Source organism: Ctenopharyngodon idella, chromosome 21, assembly GCF_019924925.1.
Source record: "Ctenopharyngodon idella isolate HZGC_01 chromosome 21, HZGC01, whole genome shotgun sequence".
NCBI lineage: Eukaryota > Metazoa > Chordata > Actinopteri > Cypriniformes > Xenocyprididae > Ctenopharyngodon > Ctenopharyngodon idella.
In genome coordinates this window covers 22,777,070-22,796,990 of record NC_067240.1, presented here as the reverse complement: position 1 = coordinate 22,796,990, position 19,921 = coordinate 22,777,070, and the positions used below count along the sequence as shown (strand labels likewise).

General features: G+C 35.8%; 1 protein-coding gene across 5 annotated transcripts in view; it reads left to right on the top strand.

The window, feature by feature from the left end:
- Positions 1-15,300, top strand: part of grk6 (G protein-coupled receptor kinase 6) — a 53,481-nt gene extending 38,181 nt beyond the window's left edge. For 4 of the 5 annotated variants that reach the window (XM_051878091.1, XM_051878093.1, XM_051878092.1 and 1 more), the window contains 8 exons: positions 269-459; positions 623-660; positions 3,216-3,305; positions 3,393-3,601; positions 5,987-6,124; positions 6,604-6,741; positions 8,298-8,432; positions 10,810-15,300. In XM_051878091.1, the coding sequence (XP_051734051.1) occupies positions 269-459; positions 623-660; positions 3,216-3,305; positions 3,393-3,601; positions 5,987-6,124; positions 6,604-6,741; positions 8,298-8,432; positions 10,810-10,860 (990 nt within the window). In that variant the 3' untranslated portion in view covers positions 10,861-15,300. The remainder of the gene's footprint in view (positions 1-268; positions 460-622; positions 661-3,215; positions 3,306-3,392; positions 3,602-5,986; positions 6,125-6,603; positions 6,742-8,297; positions 8,433-10,809) is intronic. The other variant, XR_007927246.1, reaches the window with a different exon arrangement.
- Positions 15,301-19,921: the final 4,621 nt, after the last annotated feature.

Below are 19,921 nucleotides of genomic sequence, written 5' to 3'. Positions count from 1 at the left end.
GAAAAGATGATTCTCAGCGGTCTTTCAAAACTTTAACATCTGATGGTAACCCCTAGTTTAATGAAATAATAACTTTGTATTTAGGGTTTGTGTATCCAAAGGCCTGACCTCGAGCATGCTATTTTGAGTTGTTTTGGTTGGCTATTATTCTCAGGATTTTCTCAAAATTTCTTCCTATATTTTTAGATACTTTCCCACGCAGGCTGTGTCAAACATGGGAATTGTGTTTTGTAAATGAAGCGATGTACCTTTCTGTTTTCCCATGGAGGTGAGTCTCGCGTATGCGTATGAGACAAAAGACGCCCTGTGTTTGGTGCTTACGCTGATGAACGGAGGGGACCTGAAGTTCCACATCTACCACATGGGAGAAGCAGGTTTTGACGAGAAGAGAGCTGTGTTTTATGCTGCTGAGATCTGCTGCGGGTTAGAAGACCTCCATCGGGAGAGGATAGTATACAGGTAAAAAGATTCAGACTGAATTTTGTTTTACAAGGGGCTGTTTACAAAAAAAAAAGAAAATACTTATGCAGTATTTAAATGCTGTTTTATATGCTGTTTTTTTTTCATGCCACACGAGTCAACATAGTTGACTGACCTGCTTTCTTTGTTCGTCTTCTATCAGGGATTTGAAGCCAGAAAATATACTGTTGGATGATCATGGTAAGTTAGCAACTGTTGTTTTCTTTGTGATTACTAATCAAATTCAGCAATTAGTGTAATGTTAATTGGTATGACAATGGTAAAACAAATTTCTTGAAGAAAAGCAATGCCACATGGAACATCACATCCTAAACTGTAGCACTTATGTTTGCCACAAGAGGGAGTGCAGTGTATAATATTGTTTTTGAGCCATACAATTTAACATCCACGTTTATAACATACTGTAGTATCAGCTGTATGTATCAATTAATTGAACTTAGGCTTTTAATTAATGATTTTTTATCAAATGAATTACATGACATGCTGCAGGGTTCCTAAACTAACTAACTAACTAACTAACTAACTCATGGAAAACCTGGAAAAATCAGAGAATTTAATGTTTTTCCAACCCTAAAAAACTACATACAGTATGGGAACTATATACAGTTCTATACTACAGTAGTCAAAAATGTTTTTCCAAACCTAAAAAACTACATACAGTATGGGAACTATATACAGTTCTATACTACAGTAGTCAACAGTTGAAGTGGATCAAAACCTTTTATCAAAGTTGTACTAAAACCTTCTTCTTAGGACAACTTTGATGAGCTTTTTTGATCCACTACAAAAAAAATGTTGACTACTGTAGTATAGACAGTATGGTTCTACAGTATAGTTCAAAGGTTATTTTTAGAAATGAATACAGCAATTAATTTCAAATAAATGCTGTTCTTTTGAGCTGTTATTTCAATTCATCAAAGAGCCCTGAAAAAAAGTATATCACATTTTCCACAAAAATATTAAGCAGCACAACTGTTTTCAACATTGATAATAATAATAAGTGTGATTTAAGCACCAAATCAGCATATTAGAATGATTTCTGAAGGATCATGTGACACTGAAAACTGGAGTAATGATGCAGCTTTGCCATCACAGTAGTAAATGACATTTAACATTTGACATTGTATATATAGTGAGCAAAAACATTATGAACACCTGCCTAATATGCTGTTGGTCCTCCGTGTGCTGCCAAAACAGCATCGACCCGCCAAGGCATGGACTCTACAAGAGCCCTGAAGGTGTCCTGTGGTATCTGGCACCAAGACATCTGGTATCTAGCAGCAGATCCTTCAAGTCCTGTAGGTTGTTTGGTGGAGCTGCTGTGGATCAAACTTGTTGGTCCAGGACATCCCACAGATGCTCAATTGGATTGAGATCTGGGGAAATTGGAGGCCAGGGCAACACCTTGAACTCTTCATCATGTTCCTCAAACCATTCCTGAATGTGTGCAGTGTGGCAGAGTGCATTATCCTGCTGAAAGAGGCCGCTTCCATCAGGGAACACCATATTCATGAAGGGGTCTACCTGGTCATCCCATAGTGCATCAGTCCATCACTTCCCCAGGGAAACGATGCACACGTACACAGCTGTCCACGTGATGTAAAAGAAAACGGGACTCATCGGACCAGGCGACCTTCTTCCACTGGTCCAATGTCCATTTTTGATGCTCATGTGCCCATTGTAGGTGCTTTTGATGGTGGACAGAGGTCATCATAGGCACTCTGATTGGTCTGTGGTTAAGCAGCCCCATACGACTGTGGCACATTCCTCCCAAAACCATCATTAAAATTTTGTGTGACTTGTGCCACAGTAGACCTTCTTTTGGCTCGGACCAGATGCGATAGCCTTTGTTTCCCGCATGTATCGATGAGCCTTGGGTGCCCAACACCCTGTCGCCAGTTTGTGGTTTGTCCGTCCTTGGACCAATGTTGGTAAATTCTCACCACTGCTGACCGGGAGCCTTGTCGTTTCAAAGATACTCTGACAAGGGCCAAATTGTTATGGCAAGGTGACCTAAGTTGCTCAGATCTTTATTCCTGCCCATTTCTCCTGCGTCCAACATGTTGATTATGAGAACTGATTGTTTGCTTACCATCTAATCTACCCAGACATTAATGTGTGGCATGGTTAGGAGATGATCAATGATATTCAATTCACCTGTGACTGGTCATAATGTTTTGGCTCATCAGTGTATATTGTAATAATATTTCACAGCATTACTGTTTTTAATGTATTTTTGATCAAGTAAATGCAGCCACTGTGAACATAAGAAACATCTTTCAAAAACATTAAAAATCTTACCGACCCCATACTAGTGTATATTGTACATTTTGTTAAATACTAAATGATTTTGAAAAATAATATAATATAATATAATATAATATAATATAGCTTTTAAAGTGTTTGTGAGTTTATAATTTGTGAGATCATAATACTAAAATCATTATCAACTTGTCACAAACCACTAGACATATCCATGGAAAAGTCATGGAAAAAAACAAAAATGGATTGATTAAAATGTTAGAACCCTTATGTTAATTGAAATCCCTCAAATGAAGAAAATTCTAATATATTAAATGATTTTGGCAAATGAAATTACAAAAAAAGTTATTAGTATTAAAAAAATAGTTATTGTAAATGCACTAAGCAGCTTTTGAAGATATCTAGTGGCTTAAACCACTGACAGACTTCTTTTAAGCTTGCTTATGTAACAGAGCTGTGATGTTTCCTCTCAGGTCATATACGTATATCAGACCTGGGCCTGGCTGTGCATGTACCAGATGGTCAGACAATCAAAGGCCGGGTGGGCACTGTGGGGTACATGGGTACGTCTTTGCCTTTATTAACCTCTTAACAATATCAGGAGCAGCTGGAGCAATCAATGTAACCTGCATATGTTTGTGTCCCATCAGCCCCAGAGGTGGTGAAGAACGAGCGTTACACATTCAGTCCAGACTGGTGGGCTCTCGGCTGTCTCCTCTACGAGATGATTGAGGGCCAGTCACCCTTTCAGCAACGCAAGAAAAAAATCAAGCGAGAGGAAGTGGAGCGGCTAGTCAAAGAGGTGGAGGAAGAATATTCCAGCAAGTTCTCAGAGGATGCCAAATCACTCTGTAAAATGGTTAGTATCCAATTAAATATTAATTATCCAATCCAGGGATGCACCGATATCACTGTTTTCAGAATGAGTCCTATATGGATACTTTCATTTTTGGTACACACAGATACCGATTACCGATACCTGTATTTTCATTGCATTTGTAACTTTTTAAAAATATTGGGTAGAGAAACCAAAAGAATATGAATCGTATTAGTTGGCTTAATTCGTTTAGCAAATATGTTTCCTTCAGTTATTTTCAAGCTTAATTATGCCTGTTGAAATGTATTGTACAAGCTTCTGTTACTTGTACTGCTCATTCTATTGCACTATTGTGTCATCCATAATTTTATAACACATCACGCCGCAACAGCTTTGAGGCTTTCTACACTGGATGCGACAAAGCGACCATTGCAAATCCATTTGTTCTTCATGTCTGTACTTGCGCAAATGCTTGAAGTATAGTTTACTGTCGGGAACATATCAAACCGAACAACCGAATTCCAAACTTTTCAGAGATGTTTGTGAGAAAGGGATGTGCCCTCGACAAGCTTGCACATCTTTGCTGTGCTTTGCTATGTATGTGGGGAACAGGACTGTAAAATAAAGTGCTACCGACATCTTTAATCTGTTATATCTCCATATCTCTGTTTGATCTGTTGTCTGTGTTTCTTTGTCTGGACACAAACACTGTACACACTCTGTTTGGTATTGAAGCATTTTAATGAGTACGAGTACACGAGAACAGTATTGGGCCGGTATCGGTATCGGTGCATCCTTAATCCAATCCAATTATTAATTATAATTAATGTCATGGCAGTTTACTAATCAGAATAATAGCAATTAAACACATACATCAACATTTCTGAGAAAATCCACATATTAAAGATGCTCTGTCAAGTTTACCTTCACCCAAAAATAAAAATTTTGTCATTTACTCACCCTTGTGTCATTCTAAACCTATAAGACTTTCTTTCTTCTGCAGAACATAAAAGAAGATATTTTGAAGAATGTTGCAAATTATTCTGCAATATCAGTAGGATTTTAGTACAATAAACATTCAGATTTTAGTTTAGAAATAGATTTTCTAACAGTTTTATTGCTGTGGTGTTTTTTGCAGAATGGGATAGTGCGGTGTTGTGCATGAAAACCTTTTTTATTTCAGAAGGCACTATCCATCTTTTTATACCATAGCAGAAAATGGCCAGTCATGAACTCCACATATCTTGCTGAAGTCATTTTGACCCTCTCAGAGACCCTAAAGGGACCTTCCATCTTACTTCCCAATATTCCAGCCCAAATCATCACCCGCTAGCTCCTTACTGATGTCACAGTCTTGTTGGAATGGGGTGGCTATTCACCAACCATTCACAAATCGATTCATCTGGACCATTTATCGTAGTACAGCATTCATCAGTAAATAAAACTATTTAAAATGAGTCTTCATGTATTTCTACACCCACAGTAAACGTTTTTCTTTGTGAGCTTTGGTTAGAGGTGGCTGAAATGCAACTTTATGCACAACTGCCAGTCTACATGGAGAGGTTCTTGAGACCCCAGAGACACCAGCAGCTTCAAAGACCTGTTTGCTGCTCAACAGTGGCTTTTTTACAGCTGCCTTTTTAAAACAATTAATTTGTTTGACAGTAACTTTCCTTAATAAGCCTTTATCTTTATCTTTTATAGTTCTTCTGTGCTCCAAACCGCTCACAAATCTTTTGACAGTTCAATAATCTCTATTTAGTTTTCACAAAATATTAGTTGTTTTCATGCCTTTTGCAAAACACTGCACCTTTTCATCCTTTTTATCTTCAGAAAGATCTTTCTTCCTCCCCATATTGCTTGAAGACTGTGATTTGCTTAATAATGTGGAACAACCTCTTTAAGTAGGTTTCATAAGAAGACATGGCAAACTATTTAACAAACTTGTTTGAGTTAGTTTTCAACTAAAGCGAACACTTTAGTTGAAAAACTAAAATCTGAATGTTTATTGTACTGAAATCCTACTGATATGTCACTTGCATAATAATTTGGAACACAGTGTAGTTTTTGGTTCCCAGTGAATTTCAATTGTAAATTTATCCATACAGTGGAAGTTAATGGGAACCGAAACTGCTTGATTGGTTTTGGAATAGCCTTTATGTAAAAATCTTATATAGTTGTTATTTGATGTTGTTTTAAGAAGAGTAATCGTATATTTTTAATATTTTAATTGTATATTTTTAATTATTTCATTGAATTTTGTTGCCATAATTATATATATATATATATATATATATTATGATGTTGATAAAGGCATTAAAATAAATACATTTTGAACTTAACAGTTGTCAAAAAGTGTGCATGTCAATGAAAAATTGTGTATTTTGATGTTTTTTTTGTTTGTTTGTTTAATTGTTTTTTGCTTAGCTGCTAGCCAAAGACCCTTGTGAGAGGCTTGGCTGTCAGGGGGGCGGAGCCTCAGAGGTGAAAGCCCACCCTATTTTCCGTTCCATCAACTTCAAGCGGCTTGCAGCAGGCATGCTCGAAGCGCCCTTTATTCCAGATGTAAGTATTTTCTGAGACTTGCACTTTAATTTAAACTGTTTTGGGAATATCAGTCATAACAATTATTATTACTATTGCTCTTTCACTGTTTAAATAAATAGTTCACCCAAAAATGAAAATTCCACCGTTTCCTTTTTTTTTTTTAAATAATCATCCTCACATTGTTCCAAATCCATTTGAATTTCTTTTTGGCTTGGAACACAAAAGGAGACATTTTAAATAATGTACCAGTCGCTCTTTTCTTTGCATTTGCAATTAATGGGAACTGGAGCTTTCAAGCTTTAAAAAGGACACAAAGGCACCATGAAAGTAGTCCATATTACTTTTTTTATTCATAAGCTCAACAGCTTTGGGGAAAGAAAAGAATAAAATTTAAATCAAATCAGAGTGTGTCTTGTGAATGATTTGTTCATAAAATCAGACATCGCTTCAATCAGACAACACACAGGTGTGTAACAGGATATGTTCCTATGTTTCAGCCTCAGGCCATCTACTGTAAGGATGTGTTGGACATCGAGCAGTTCTCCACAGTGAAGGGGGTGGAGCTGGAGCCCAAAGACGACTCCTTCTACAGCAAAGTATCCACTGGATGTGTTCCCATCCCCTGGCAAAATGAGGTCAGGTCACTACCCAGAATAACCTCAATAAATGTTTTACTCGGAACCCTGATTGCTGGTTTATGACCAGCATGCAATAAAAAGGAAATTAACGTTGACTTTGATAATGTGTACAAACAGACTGCAATCAACGCAAATCAGTGATATTTTCTCTTGAGAATAAACAGGACGTGTATGCGATGTTGCCATTATGAAATTGACTTAATGAAATAAATAGGGACGTGAAAAACTACACATCGAAGAGTTACCTAATAGTTTCATATTTTTTATTTAGAATCAGTATCAAGACATTAGAATGCAAGGTAGAAATATTTCTAAATTAACCTTATAAATTAAATTAGTTTTTTATGAATAAAAGTAACTGTCATTTTAGTTTGGAGGACAGAATCTGTGTTGTTTTAGTATTTATTATTTAGCTTTAGTTCATATTTTGAATGAGCTTTTATTTGTATATTTTAATTGTGCTTTTGTCATTTTTTTTTTTTTTTTTTTTTTTACAAATATTTCTAAATAGGTTTGGAAACACTTTACAATAAGGTTCTATTTGTTAACATTCATTAACTACATGAACTTAAGGTGCGTTCACGCCATGTTGTAATGCCCATAATTGCGAGATTTCAACTAGAGCCCGTAATTACATTTTGTAAGCTAGGAATTTTCTGAGAGCTCCTACCTTTATTGTAAAGTGTTAGCACAGATTTAATTAATTATTTCAATTTTAGTTTTAGTTTTATTTCACTTAAACTTATTTCAGTTAGTTTTCAAGACATTATCAAAATTATTTCAATTTATATTTTATATTATCATTATTTATATACTATTGTAGTTTTTATTATTAACAGTTTGAATTAGGTTTCATTTTTATATTTTCATTTTTTATTTTAGTTTATTTTTGTAATGTTGTGCTTTTGTCATTTTTATTAGTTCGTTTTTTTACAAAAATGTCAATTTTAATTTAGAAATATTTGTTAATGTAATAGTTTTCATTTTATTTCAACATAACACTGGACAGAATAAAATAATACAAATTTCTTAATAAAAATTCTAATTTAAGGGGGTTTTGAACATCCACTGCTAGAAAAAAAAGCAGATTTAATTGGACTTTTGTCTCAAACCCTTGTACTTACTGAGATATTAGTCACATCCTGAGAACGTCTGATGCATAAGGCACACAAAATTGGAAACACTTCAGGAATTTCAAAGTCGTCATCCAATTGGTTGAATTCTGCATGATTTACGGGAGACCGGTGTGTCACATTCTATAACGGTCCACTGGAAACAAAGCCTTTGTGATGCCAAACCCCCTCATGGACGAAGAAAGCCGTTGTGTTTACAACTGTAAACACTCGATTTTCAAAAGTATGTGAAGTTCACGGCATAGACTCTTTAAAATACGTCCAAAAGTTTTCACGCCAGTCTGTTATTGTAGGGACATCGACATTTGAAGGTCTGACTATGCAAGTCTACTGGGATATAGACCTTGTGACAACAAGCCCCAGATTTCCCTATATTAGTTTGACTTTAATTCTGTGTTGTCATTTCATGAATCCATTCAGATGATAGAGACTGAGTGCTTTAAAGAACTCAACATCTTGAACTTGGATGGCACTGTGCCCCCTGACCTGGACTGGAGAGGTCAACCCTCACCCCCACCCAAACAGGGCTTACTGCAGAGACTCTTCGGCCGGCAGGTGAGATTTCCTCACATTCTTCTATTATTTATATGCATTGTTTTTGCTCCAAGACATTGTTTGTTCCATTAGTGAATGAGGTTCTCACCCAAAGTGTATCTGAACCTTCTTTGTGTCCTGTATTATGTTTGATACTGAAATCGTATACGGGTTTGCAGGCGATACTTGTAATGTAATAAAATATCAGTGTGCAGGTTTTCTTCCCCCTCTACCTGCTATATAATTTAGTCAAGTATGACATGATTAATATTGAGAGATTACAAATGTATAACTTGCCTGTTGTCTTTGTTCTCTCTTTTATTTGGCTCTCTTGGCACACTTTAACCACAATGTAAACTAAACGTAAAAGCATGTTAGCCTTTATTAGCACACAAATTTGTATTTTAGACAAAAAGTATGCTTGTTGCTGTGAAATGATAGAAAACTCATGAAATGTGTGAAATTTTAAAATAGGGATGCAAAGAAATGAAAATTGAAACCGAAACTGCAAATTCTGGATGTACTTGGCCGAAAACCAAAACCGAAAATGCTTTTTAAAAATTATTTCTTATTTTAAAATATTTTGTTGTTGTTGTTGTATAATTGTATTAATATTAGACTTTTTAATGGAATTCAATCATTTTAATGATACTGAATTTAAAAAATACAAGCCAATAAAATAAAATAACCACACTTTTATTGAAAGTAACACTAAAATTAGACAGAAAATATTTTAATATTGAATATCAATATATTATTCTTTATTCAGTTCTATGCAACAGAATCAGATTTAACAGATTTATTTTTTGACCAATTATCCAAATAATGTATAGTCCTACAAATCTATTATTATCACAGCATGTGAGCAGAGTATAGCATATTACTACATAGAAATTTCATGTTGGCGCATTATTTGAGCAGACTTTGCTTGTCCGATGAGCAGTACATGAGTGGAGCGTTCGCATGGGGCGTGAGCAACTGAGCTGAGCGCACATGAATATATATAGGAATATTGAGAGGAGCGTCACACCGCGCAGTGATAACGGCTAAACCTGAACACTGAGGGGTGGGGCGGTATATATTTTCAGCTTATACTTTCGGCTGTTTTTCTCTTTCGGGCCAAAACCTGAAAATGCCATTTTTGGCCAATCATTTTCGACGGCCGAAATTTCAGTGCATCCCTATTTTAAAAGTATTCCCTATTGAACCTGGAAGTTTGGGCTGGACATTTAAGGCCTTGTGCTTTTATTTTGTTTTTGTAATAGCATTAGCTTTACATTTAAAGGGTTAGTTCACCCAAAAATGAAATTTCTGTCATTACTTACCTACTCTTATGTTGTTCCAAACCCGCAAGACCTTCGTTCATCTGCGGAACAGAAATGAAGATCTTGTAATACATATTTTTGTGATGAAATCCGAGAGGTTTTTTTATCTCCCATAGAAAGCTACGAAATTACCACATTCAAGGTCCAGAGAAGTAGTAAAGCCATTGTTAAAATAGTCAACGTGACTACAGTGGTTTAACCTTAATGCCATGAAGTGACGAGAATACTTTTTGTGTACAAAAAAAACAACAAAAATAACTACTTTATTCAACAATTTCTTCTCTTCCCTGTCATTTTCCTATGCAGATGACACAGTGCAGCGCTTCCGTGTTTACGTCCGAACGCCGACTCAGTATTGGCCGACGCTGTTCTCATGAGCATCAGAACGCATGCGTGTGAATCTGACGCAGGCGCCGGCCAATAATGATTTGCGTTCTGAAGTAGAACACAGAAGCTCTGCAATGTGTCTTCAACGTAAACTGCATAGTAGAATGACAGGGAAGAGAGGAAATTGTTGAATAAAGTCGTTATTTTTGTTTTGTTTTTGCGCACAAAAAGTATTCTCGTCGCTTCATAACATTAAGGTTGAACCACTGTAGTCATGTTGACTATTTTAACGATGTCTTTATTACTTTTCTGGACCTTGAATGTGGTAATTTCATTGCTTTCTATGGGAGATTAAAAAAATAAAAAAAAAACTTTTGGACTTCATCAAAAATATCTTAATTTGTGTTCTGAAGATGAACGAAGGTCTTAGGGGTTTGGAGTGATATTCACACAGAAATTTAATTTTTTGGGTGAACTAACCCTTTAAGACACATCACCAATATTATTTACTACATTTTAATGCTAGACTGTGGCAGGTAACGTTGAGGAAGGCATTTGATTGGGCAATGATTTGTATACGGCCCTGAGTGCAAGATGAGTCATACATTTTTAGGGGGCTGTTTTCCATTTCAAATCTGCTAAAAGTTTTAGTCAACTTTTATTAGCACACTAGCATACAGATGAAAAAGTTTTAACTGCTAATATTCCAGTGTTTGACTATGCGTGTGTCTGTGCTGCCCCCACAGGACTGCTGTGGAAATTGCAGCGACAGTGAGGAGGAGCCCACACGGCTGTGAAGGCGTGGCCTGCCTGGGGCTCCTCCCCTACACCACTGAGGATCTCATTTGTTTACAGTTTTTGCACATTTGTATTTTTAAGATAGCTCTATATAAACATTGGAATGTATATTTTCACTCTATAGCCATGCAGTGTATCTTATTTAAAGTCATCGAAATGAAAAGGACAGAAAAAAGGGTCCCAATTATGTCCTTTATCATGTGTGAAGTATGGCAAGGGCAAATCGTTCAACACTGCTCAAGTCTCAAACCCGGTTGACCCAACCGATCTTGTACATTTCGTAGGTATGTCTCGCAGCCTCTTTGCGCTTTTCTTTTCTTTTTTCTGTTCTTGTACGATTTCACACATGTACAGTATGCACTCTAAATATTTGTTTTAGATGTGGGGAGCAAAGGAAATTTGCTTTTGCAGATATTTTTATATTTATATTTTGAATTTTATTTTCTTATGGTAATCTCGACAATCAAATGACACCATTTGTATAAAACAGTGATAAATGTGCATTAATGGATTTAAAAAAAGCAAAAACAGGAAAGGACTATAAAACAGAGGGAAATGTTAAAATCATAAATTCGCTACCAGAAGTCTCAAATATATTATCTAAGGTTACTATAGCTAGAGATACCTAGTAAACCAAATAGGCATGACTAAAGTGCATAAACGTACAATTACAACTGCAAACAGTTGTACCATGTTGTAAATATGCGACACTCATCTGTAAAGTCTTCAGTGCGTCTTCCTGCTAATTCTTCTCTAGATATTTGGGAAGAATATCCTGGTTATAGTCGTGTGTGGCCCATAAGTTACATACTGAGTCAAACCATGAGGCATTATTTTCCATTTTACAGTATATTTCACAACATGACTGGTAATAACGACATTGTAATTTGTCAAATTCCAGCTCTGAAGACTGAAAGACTTTAATACTCAAACAATGCTCAGCAATTGATCATTGATTAACAGTTCTTCATGCTAATAGACATTATTAATGTTATTTAATGTTTTTATAAGTAGATATGCGCAATTTTATGGGCTGCAAACAATTTAATTGCTGCTTTTTTACATGTAGGTCAAACTAAAATTCATTTGCCAAAAAGAAATGTTTTGTTTTGTGTTACGTATCCCCTGCAATCACAATAAGCTCTTTATGTTTTCAGTTGCTCAGAAATATGATGTCTTGGGAACTTTGTTGTAAATTTGATCTCTTGATGCACTTAAGACCAAACAAGTTAAATTTTTGTCCTCCATCTTCATAGAAGGTGCCTTTTGAAGTTTTAAGGTACTCTTGTCATTAGGGTTTTTTATTCAGATATCTCCATGATATTTTTGAGTTGGCTTAGAATTTTGTGCGCACACTTTCTCTTTTCTTTGCTGTTGTTTTACCTCAAATATTACTGTGCCCTGTGGATGTTCATACTTTTTCTAAACCTTGTGAATTCTTATTTTGTACATCGTAGAATCTCGCAAAAGGCTTTGGGACTTTGTATTGAAGCCTAGCTGAACGCGTAACATCGGTGACATACCAACTCAAGGGTCTGTAATACATAAAATACTTGGAGGAAGTCTTTGGAAGTGCCGTCAGCTGATGACACCGTCAGCTGATGGTCCTTGAAAGTCGACACATTTCTCATTCACCTGCAGTTTACGTTAATTCTCTTGGATAAACTCAAATACATTCCAGTCTCTACCGTACTGTACAGTTGTAAAATTTATTCAGTTTTTTTGTTTGTTTGTTTATTTAGCAATAATGGATTTGATAAGTATAACTATTATGTAAATGTGTATAAAATGACAACATTTCAAATCTAGAGCGAGACGAAACTTAGTTTGACTCAATGTTTTCCTGAGCCAGGCTTTTAACACTGTGAAGTGATCATTTCTGTCACAGTTGTACTTTTTTTTTTCTTTTGTGCAGTGCACTGATATTTTTTTTCTTTTTGTTTGCGAATTTATAACTGTGTATGTATGTATGTACGCGTGCCTAAATGCTGTATGTCTGAGTGTATGTGCGCTTTTACCTGCACTGCATGTGCCCATATTCTTTATCATAACCACTAGTAGATGCCATTTTTTGCCCTAAATGAGTGAAATGTTACATTTTAGGGAAGCTTTCAGTGTTTTTCTTTTCCAAGAGAGAACTTCAGGTTCACTGATAATAATGTTGTCTATTATTAGTAATACCAATCCTTTCAATATTATAGATTTCATGTTTACCTCAAGGCAGAGCGAAACTCAAAATTTCATACAGAACAAGACTTGTACTGAGAAATAGACATGCCAGTGCTTTGGAAGTCAGTGTCAAAATGGAAATGGCATACTTCCAGCCACATTTGTCAGTGTTATTAATCTATTCATTTCAGTTGTAAACAATAAAAACAGACCCCGTGATATGAACTCTGTCATACTAGTATTTTTGTTGTTTTGAAGAGTGAGATTATTCCTACATCTTATAAGCCTCAAAGTGTATGGTGCCATTTTAAGCATCATTTTCCATTAGCAAACATGCCATTGAGGGCTATAGAATCAAATTTTACATTTTAATAACTGTATAATGTGCTAATATGAGTAAAGTAGGGTATATAACTAGAGGATTTGGCTATTCTAATTTTAAAAGGTGGTTAAATTTGTCAAAGTGCCATTGTTATATTCTCTCACTATTGAAATTGTCAAGTTTTGCTGATAGTGACTCAATTTTGTTAAAACAGATTTTAACATATCTGTATTATTTTGAAGCATCACTTTTTCTTTTGCCTAATATGTATGTAGAAGTCCATAGCCCTTTCATTTAAAGGGTTAGTTAAAAAAAAAAAAATGAAAGAAATTGTCATCATTTACTCACTCTCATCTTTTGTTCATCTTCGGAACACAAATGAAGATCTTTGTGATGAAATCTGAGAGCTATGCAACTACCACTTTGACACTTCAAAACAGGTCATAAAGAGATTGTAGAACTAATCCATATTAATCAAGCGGTTTAGTCCAAGATTTCTGAAGAGACACAATCGCCTTATATGATGAACAAGATTGAATTTATGTTTTTATTCACATATAAACATTGATCAGCGAACATAAAAAAAAGTTCAGCTGTACTTGCTTGACGCAAGAGAATGAACCTCGTTGGTTCTTTCGGAAGCTCAAGCATGCTGCGCAACACACCTCATTGGTTCTTGCACATCAAGCAAACATGCTTGAGCTTCCGTTTACCACAACTGATGTGTGAGTTGCCTAAAGCCTAAATTCAATCTGTTCATCATATAAAGAGATCTGGGTCCTCATTTATAAAATGTTGTGCAGAAACACTTAATTTCTCAGATGTGCGTACCTGTGATTCATAGAATGAACGTACACACAGAAAACAAGTATACGCAACTCTTTCAAGTGCAAAATCTATAAATCGCAAATGATCTCTAACTTGCGCACAGCTGAATGGTTTCAGTTCTCTGCATTATAAAAGATACCTAATTAATGTCATTTACATATAAAAGATCACCAGTCATCATCCAAATCCTTTAATTTGGAATGGTGAGCTGCAAGAATAGCTTAGATTTCCAAAAACCTACAGTAATCTGACAAGGAAAAGTGCATACGTCTGCTCAGACCCTGACGTGGCACTAAGCACTTTTCCACGTCAAAGACCGTTTTTATAAATATGAGCGTTGTAAATGACATTATAAATGAGGCCCCGAGTTTCTTCAGAAAATTTGGACTAAACCACTCAATTCATATGGATTAGTTTTATGATCTCTTTATGAACTTTATCAAAGTGGTAGTTGGACTGTCAGTGGAGGGACAGAAATCTCTCAGATTTCAATAAAATATCTTCATTTCATTAAAAGATGAATGAAAGTCTTGCTGGTTTGGAATGACATGAGGGTGAGTAAACAATGAAAGAATTGTCATTTTTGGGTGAACTAACCCTTTAAGGCCAGAAGAATGTGTTTGGTTGTCTTGTACCTGTTTATCCCTGTTCTTGAAGCCTTATTTGTATGTTCCTGGATTGCACATTGAAAACTAATTTTTTGCTGAACTCAATAGTTAATTCTCACTCAGGTTACTGCCATTGTTATGTATGTTTTTATTTGCTTAATATATGTACATGGCCTTACTGATAAAATAATGTCAAGTTACTGGATTATATTTGTCCAAGTTGCATAAAAAACATGCCATTGGGAACGCTGTTTATAGACTTTGATGTAAAGTTTGATTGTGATGGTGATGATGATGACATTGAAGGAATTTGTTTAGTAAATGTTCTTTCTTGTCAAAGCACTGATGCTCATTTTCCCTGTTTAGTTTCTGCTGTCTGTCTCTGGCCTGTGAAGCCTGTACATTACGCATGGCCTCTCATGCAGGTCTTCTGTGTAACAAACTAAATTTTGTTTCTTGTTTTCCTTTTTTTCTGCATTAGTATTCAACTTCAATAAATTTTTATTTGGTTATTTATTGTGTAGCTCTTCAACTCACTTCATATTTGAATTTATTCTGTCTGTCTAAAATCTATCAAAATTGACAATTCTTATTTTTTTATGGAATATTGCAGTATTTATTATAAATTATTTATATAAATGATTTTTAAAGACTTTCGCTACTTCAGTTCCATGCTGACTCTAAGTAAGACCTTATCAGTCTGAATGATTGCAAAGGCACAGTCACATTTTTGAATTTTTATTGGGCAAAAATATCAAACCAAGCAGCTTTCTGTGGTCAACACTGCAAATTTGTGTGAAGAACTTGAATCCGATGAAATATCTGCATAAGGGAATTTTGCCCTCACACGAAATTCCTCCAGATTACTATTGAAAAGACCATATTTCGTATGCAAAATTTCGTGTAGTAAAGGTAAATGTGACCGCACTTTAAAGTCCAAAGTATACGCTCAAAGCAGGTAATACACGCCAAATATGGACAATCCCAACTGTTGGGTTAAAAATGTAATTGGGAATGTAAAATGGGTAAAACCCTTTTTTTTTTATCCAAATTTGGGTTGAAACAACCCAGCATTTTTTAGATTGTAATATGGCGGGTGTCATGTCCTCTAGTATTTCACTAGTGTCAACTCTACCCCGCCTCTGATGTGGAAGAGGCACCAGCATAGCCACCGGCCCCTGGGTTTTTACATGGGTTCAGCTAGGTCCTGTAAACTAGGCTAAATGCTTACCTAGAGCGCCAATATCATTGCCGCCCTCATATATGACTTGGTACATGATTTGTGTGTTTGTGTAACTTGATATAGCTCATCAGTCCTTTCAAGTTTATCTTCCTCAATTTCAGAACAAGTGCATGTTTAACACGGTACAGAAATGCTTACCTTACTTCACTGGCAGGTTGTAGTACTGCAAGATTTCGGCACCCTTGCTACAAAAGCTATAACAAAACTTTTTTTTTAAACGTTGTGTTTTGTTATATAAATTTTGATTAGAGTGGAAATCCATTTACTAAATAATGTTAACTTGACTGACTGCTTAATTTCCACTTTAAGTTAGCATCACCCTGGTTCCCTTGACAAAAACCTTATTAGGGCTCCTCCATTGGCTTTTGGATTATTGCAGGAAATAAGCTCTGTGACCAACAAAAGTTTATGATTCTTATATGTTTTGTTCATCATGATAATCTCACACAAATGAACAACTTTTATGAATTTTAAAGCCTAAATACAACCGTAAAAAGCTAAATGTAGGCTATAAACGAACTAGACCATGGTCGCATGACTTCAGCGTCACCACCATTAAGCATCCGATAGCTCTTTCAGTCTTTGTTTAAAAAAAAAAAAATCCCTGAAACTTTAAAGGGATAGTTTACCCAAAAATGAAAATTTGATGTTTATCTGCTTACCCCCAGGGCATCCAAGATGTAGGTGACTGTTTCTTCAGTAGAACACAAATGATGACTTTTAACTCCAACCGTTGTGGTCTGTCAGTCGTATATGCATGTCAATGGGAACTTCGTCTATAAGAGTAAAAAAAAACAAGCACAGACAAATCCAAATTAAACCCTGCGGCTCGTGACAACACATTGATGTCCTAAGACACAAAACGATCGGTTTGTGCGAGAAACCGACCAGTATTTATATAATTTTTTACCTCTAATACACCACTATGTCCAACTGCCTTGAGCATCCGGTGTGTGAGGTCTGAAAACGTGCTCTGATGATGGAAGTGATCTCTCGCACTTATACTTCAATGAGTGAGAGAGATCACTTCCGTTGTCAAGAGTGTGATTATATCCACAATGAGGCTGTGAAAGTGGACTACTGAGGTATGATGAAGTTTAATGTTCCTCTCATTTAGACACTTATTAGCAACCACATTTTTCAAGTAAAAGCTTTAAAGGATTAGTTCACTTTCAAATGAAAATTACCCCAAGATTTACTCACCCTCAAGCCATCCTAGGTGTATATGACTTTCTTCTTTCTGATGAACACAATTGGAGTTATATTAATAAATATCCTGACGCATCCAAGCTTTATAATGGCAGTGAACGGGACCAACGAGTATGAAGCCAAGAAAGTGCATCCATCCATCATAAACATACTCCACACGGCTCTGGGGGGTTAATAAAGGCCTTCTGAAGCGAAACAATTCATTTGTGTAAGAAAAAATATCCATATTTAACAAGTTATAAAGTAAAATATCTAGATTCCAATAGACCGCCTTCCATATTCAACTTACGAAAAAAGTGGCGTCAGTTAAGTTTTTTTCGTAAGTTGAATACGGAAAGTGTAGGACGTAGTATAAGCGTTTTGAACTGTGAGAGGCGTTACACTTTCTTTGTAAGTTGAATACGGTACGCAGTCTGGCGGAAGATAGATAGTCTGAGTACAAGTAGAAGTATAGATATGAAGAAGGTCAGATAAGTATGAAGGGGCAAGATTATTGAGTGCCTTGTAAGTAAAGAATTTTAAAATCAATACAACATTTAACCTGGAGCCAAAGTAAGTGTTGTAATATGGGAGTAATGTGTTCAGTTAGAGCAGTTTTGCAAATAATTTGTGCAGCTGAATTCTGTACTAGCTGAAGTTTATAGAGAAGCTTTGAAGGCAAGCCATAAAAAGAGCATTACAGTAATCAATATGGGAAGTGACTAAAAGCATAAACAAGAATCGCAGTGCTCTTTACTGAGAGAGCCGGATGAAGTCGAATAATATTATGTATGTGAAAATGTGAATGACACTGTTTGTATGTGCTTCGAAAGATAAAGTACTGTCAAAGATGACGGCCAAACTTTTAACCTGTTTAGAAACAGACACTGGAATATTATCAATATTCACAGTGGATCCAAACAAGAAGAATTTCACTGCTAAGTTTAAGAAGATTTAATGTAAAGCACTCTTTAATCTCAGCTAAACAAAAGGATAGATGGAGGAAAAGTAAAGGTGGACAGGTAAAGTTGGGTGTCATCAGCATAGCAATGGAATTGAATACCAAATTTCCTATATATATATATATATATATAAGGGGTAAAAGGACCCAGGACTGAGCCCTGCTGACCAGCATTGTTCAAAATATCTCCTTTTGTGTTTCACAGAAGAAAGACAGGTTTAGAACCACATGAGGGTTAAAATGATGACACAATTTTCATTTCTGGAGAAATTTCCTTTTTAACAGAGATTTACAGTAAGAGACGGATTGAACCAAATCAGACTCTTTAATGGGATGTTACTGTACACTAATCCAGTGCCTGATAGTAACAGTGTCTAGATGCCACTAAATTTTTGATACCCTTCTTTTTTTACGTCAGATGGGCAGATAAACAGCAGATGGGCTTCATCTGATCACTCAATACCTTGTTATCCAGTCCTAATGAAAGGTAATGTTACTTTTATTATGCAGCACGCTAGTTTCAGTTCAACCTTGTTAGACAGCTCAAATTGTGAGTGGCAATTTCTGTTAGCACATCTCCTGTTCTGAAGGGTCGACTCGTCCATCAGGAGGCTCATCGCTGCAAACTGTCCATGCTGTTCCCTTGCACCTCACTCTCCTTTCCACTCCTTCCCTCTGTTGCTGGGCAACGATCTTTAAGAGGGATTTAAAAGAAATAAATAATGCCGCAAATAGACTCTTCTGGGTTTTTTAACATTTTCTAGAAGAGCGAAACAGAACCCATCACACACCGTCTGTGAGGTGTAGACATGGCATCTGGCTCAAGGGCCTTCAGCAAGAACAGGGAGGGAGGTTGTATTGACAATGAGAGCGTTGAAGGTTGAAGAGCATTTCTGCTGTGCCTGACCAAGGTTGCTGGAGGGACAGCTATCGAAATAGTGTCTGTGAGCTGTAAACTGCTGTGATATTGTTCACACGTTTATGGATCTAATAATGTTCAGCCATTTTGTCCCCCCAAGAATCTTATGCTGCTTGGACCCCAAGAGGTAGCCGTTTATAATGCCTATTTAAAAATGTGTATTGTTATCACAATATCTTCTTGATAATCAAAATAGCATTTCCAGTTATTCTGTTGTACGAGTGGTAGCTAAGCTAACATGCTAATTGGCTTGTTTATGATAATTTGCAGTGTTCCTCATTTGTAAGTTGCTTTAGATAAAAGCATCTGCTAAATTGTCAAGTCAATTTACCTTTATTTATATAGTGCTTCATACAATACAGATTGTTTCCATGCAGCTTCACAGTAATAAACAAGAAAATAACAAAATGAATGATGCAAACTTCATCAAATATGAGACAAATTCTGCTGTTAGGCAGTTAGAAACAATAGCTTAAAAACAATAGTGTCATTATTCAGGCCAAGTCAGTTCAGTTCAATAACAGTGTAAAGTTCATCAGTTATGAAACTAGTTCAGAAGAAGGCAAGTGTTATTCAGCTCGAGTCAGTTCAATGTTGATTCAGGTCTGTTCAATAACATTGTCGATGTTGAAAAATTCATCAATTATGAAATTAATTTGATTCAGGTTTAAAGTAGCTCTACAGAAGGCAATAGTGTCATCATCCAGCTCAGTTCAGGTAAAAGTAAATGCTAATCTAGCAGGCCAATTGGTTAGCATTATTTTTAAGTAGTAGGCTAGTATGTTAATATGTAGTAGCAGTATGTTAATATTTTAGCAGGTA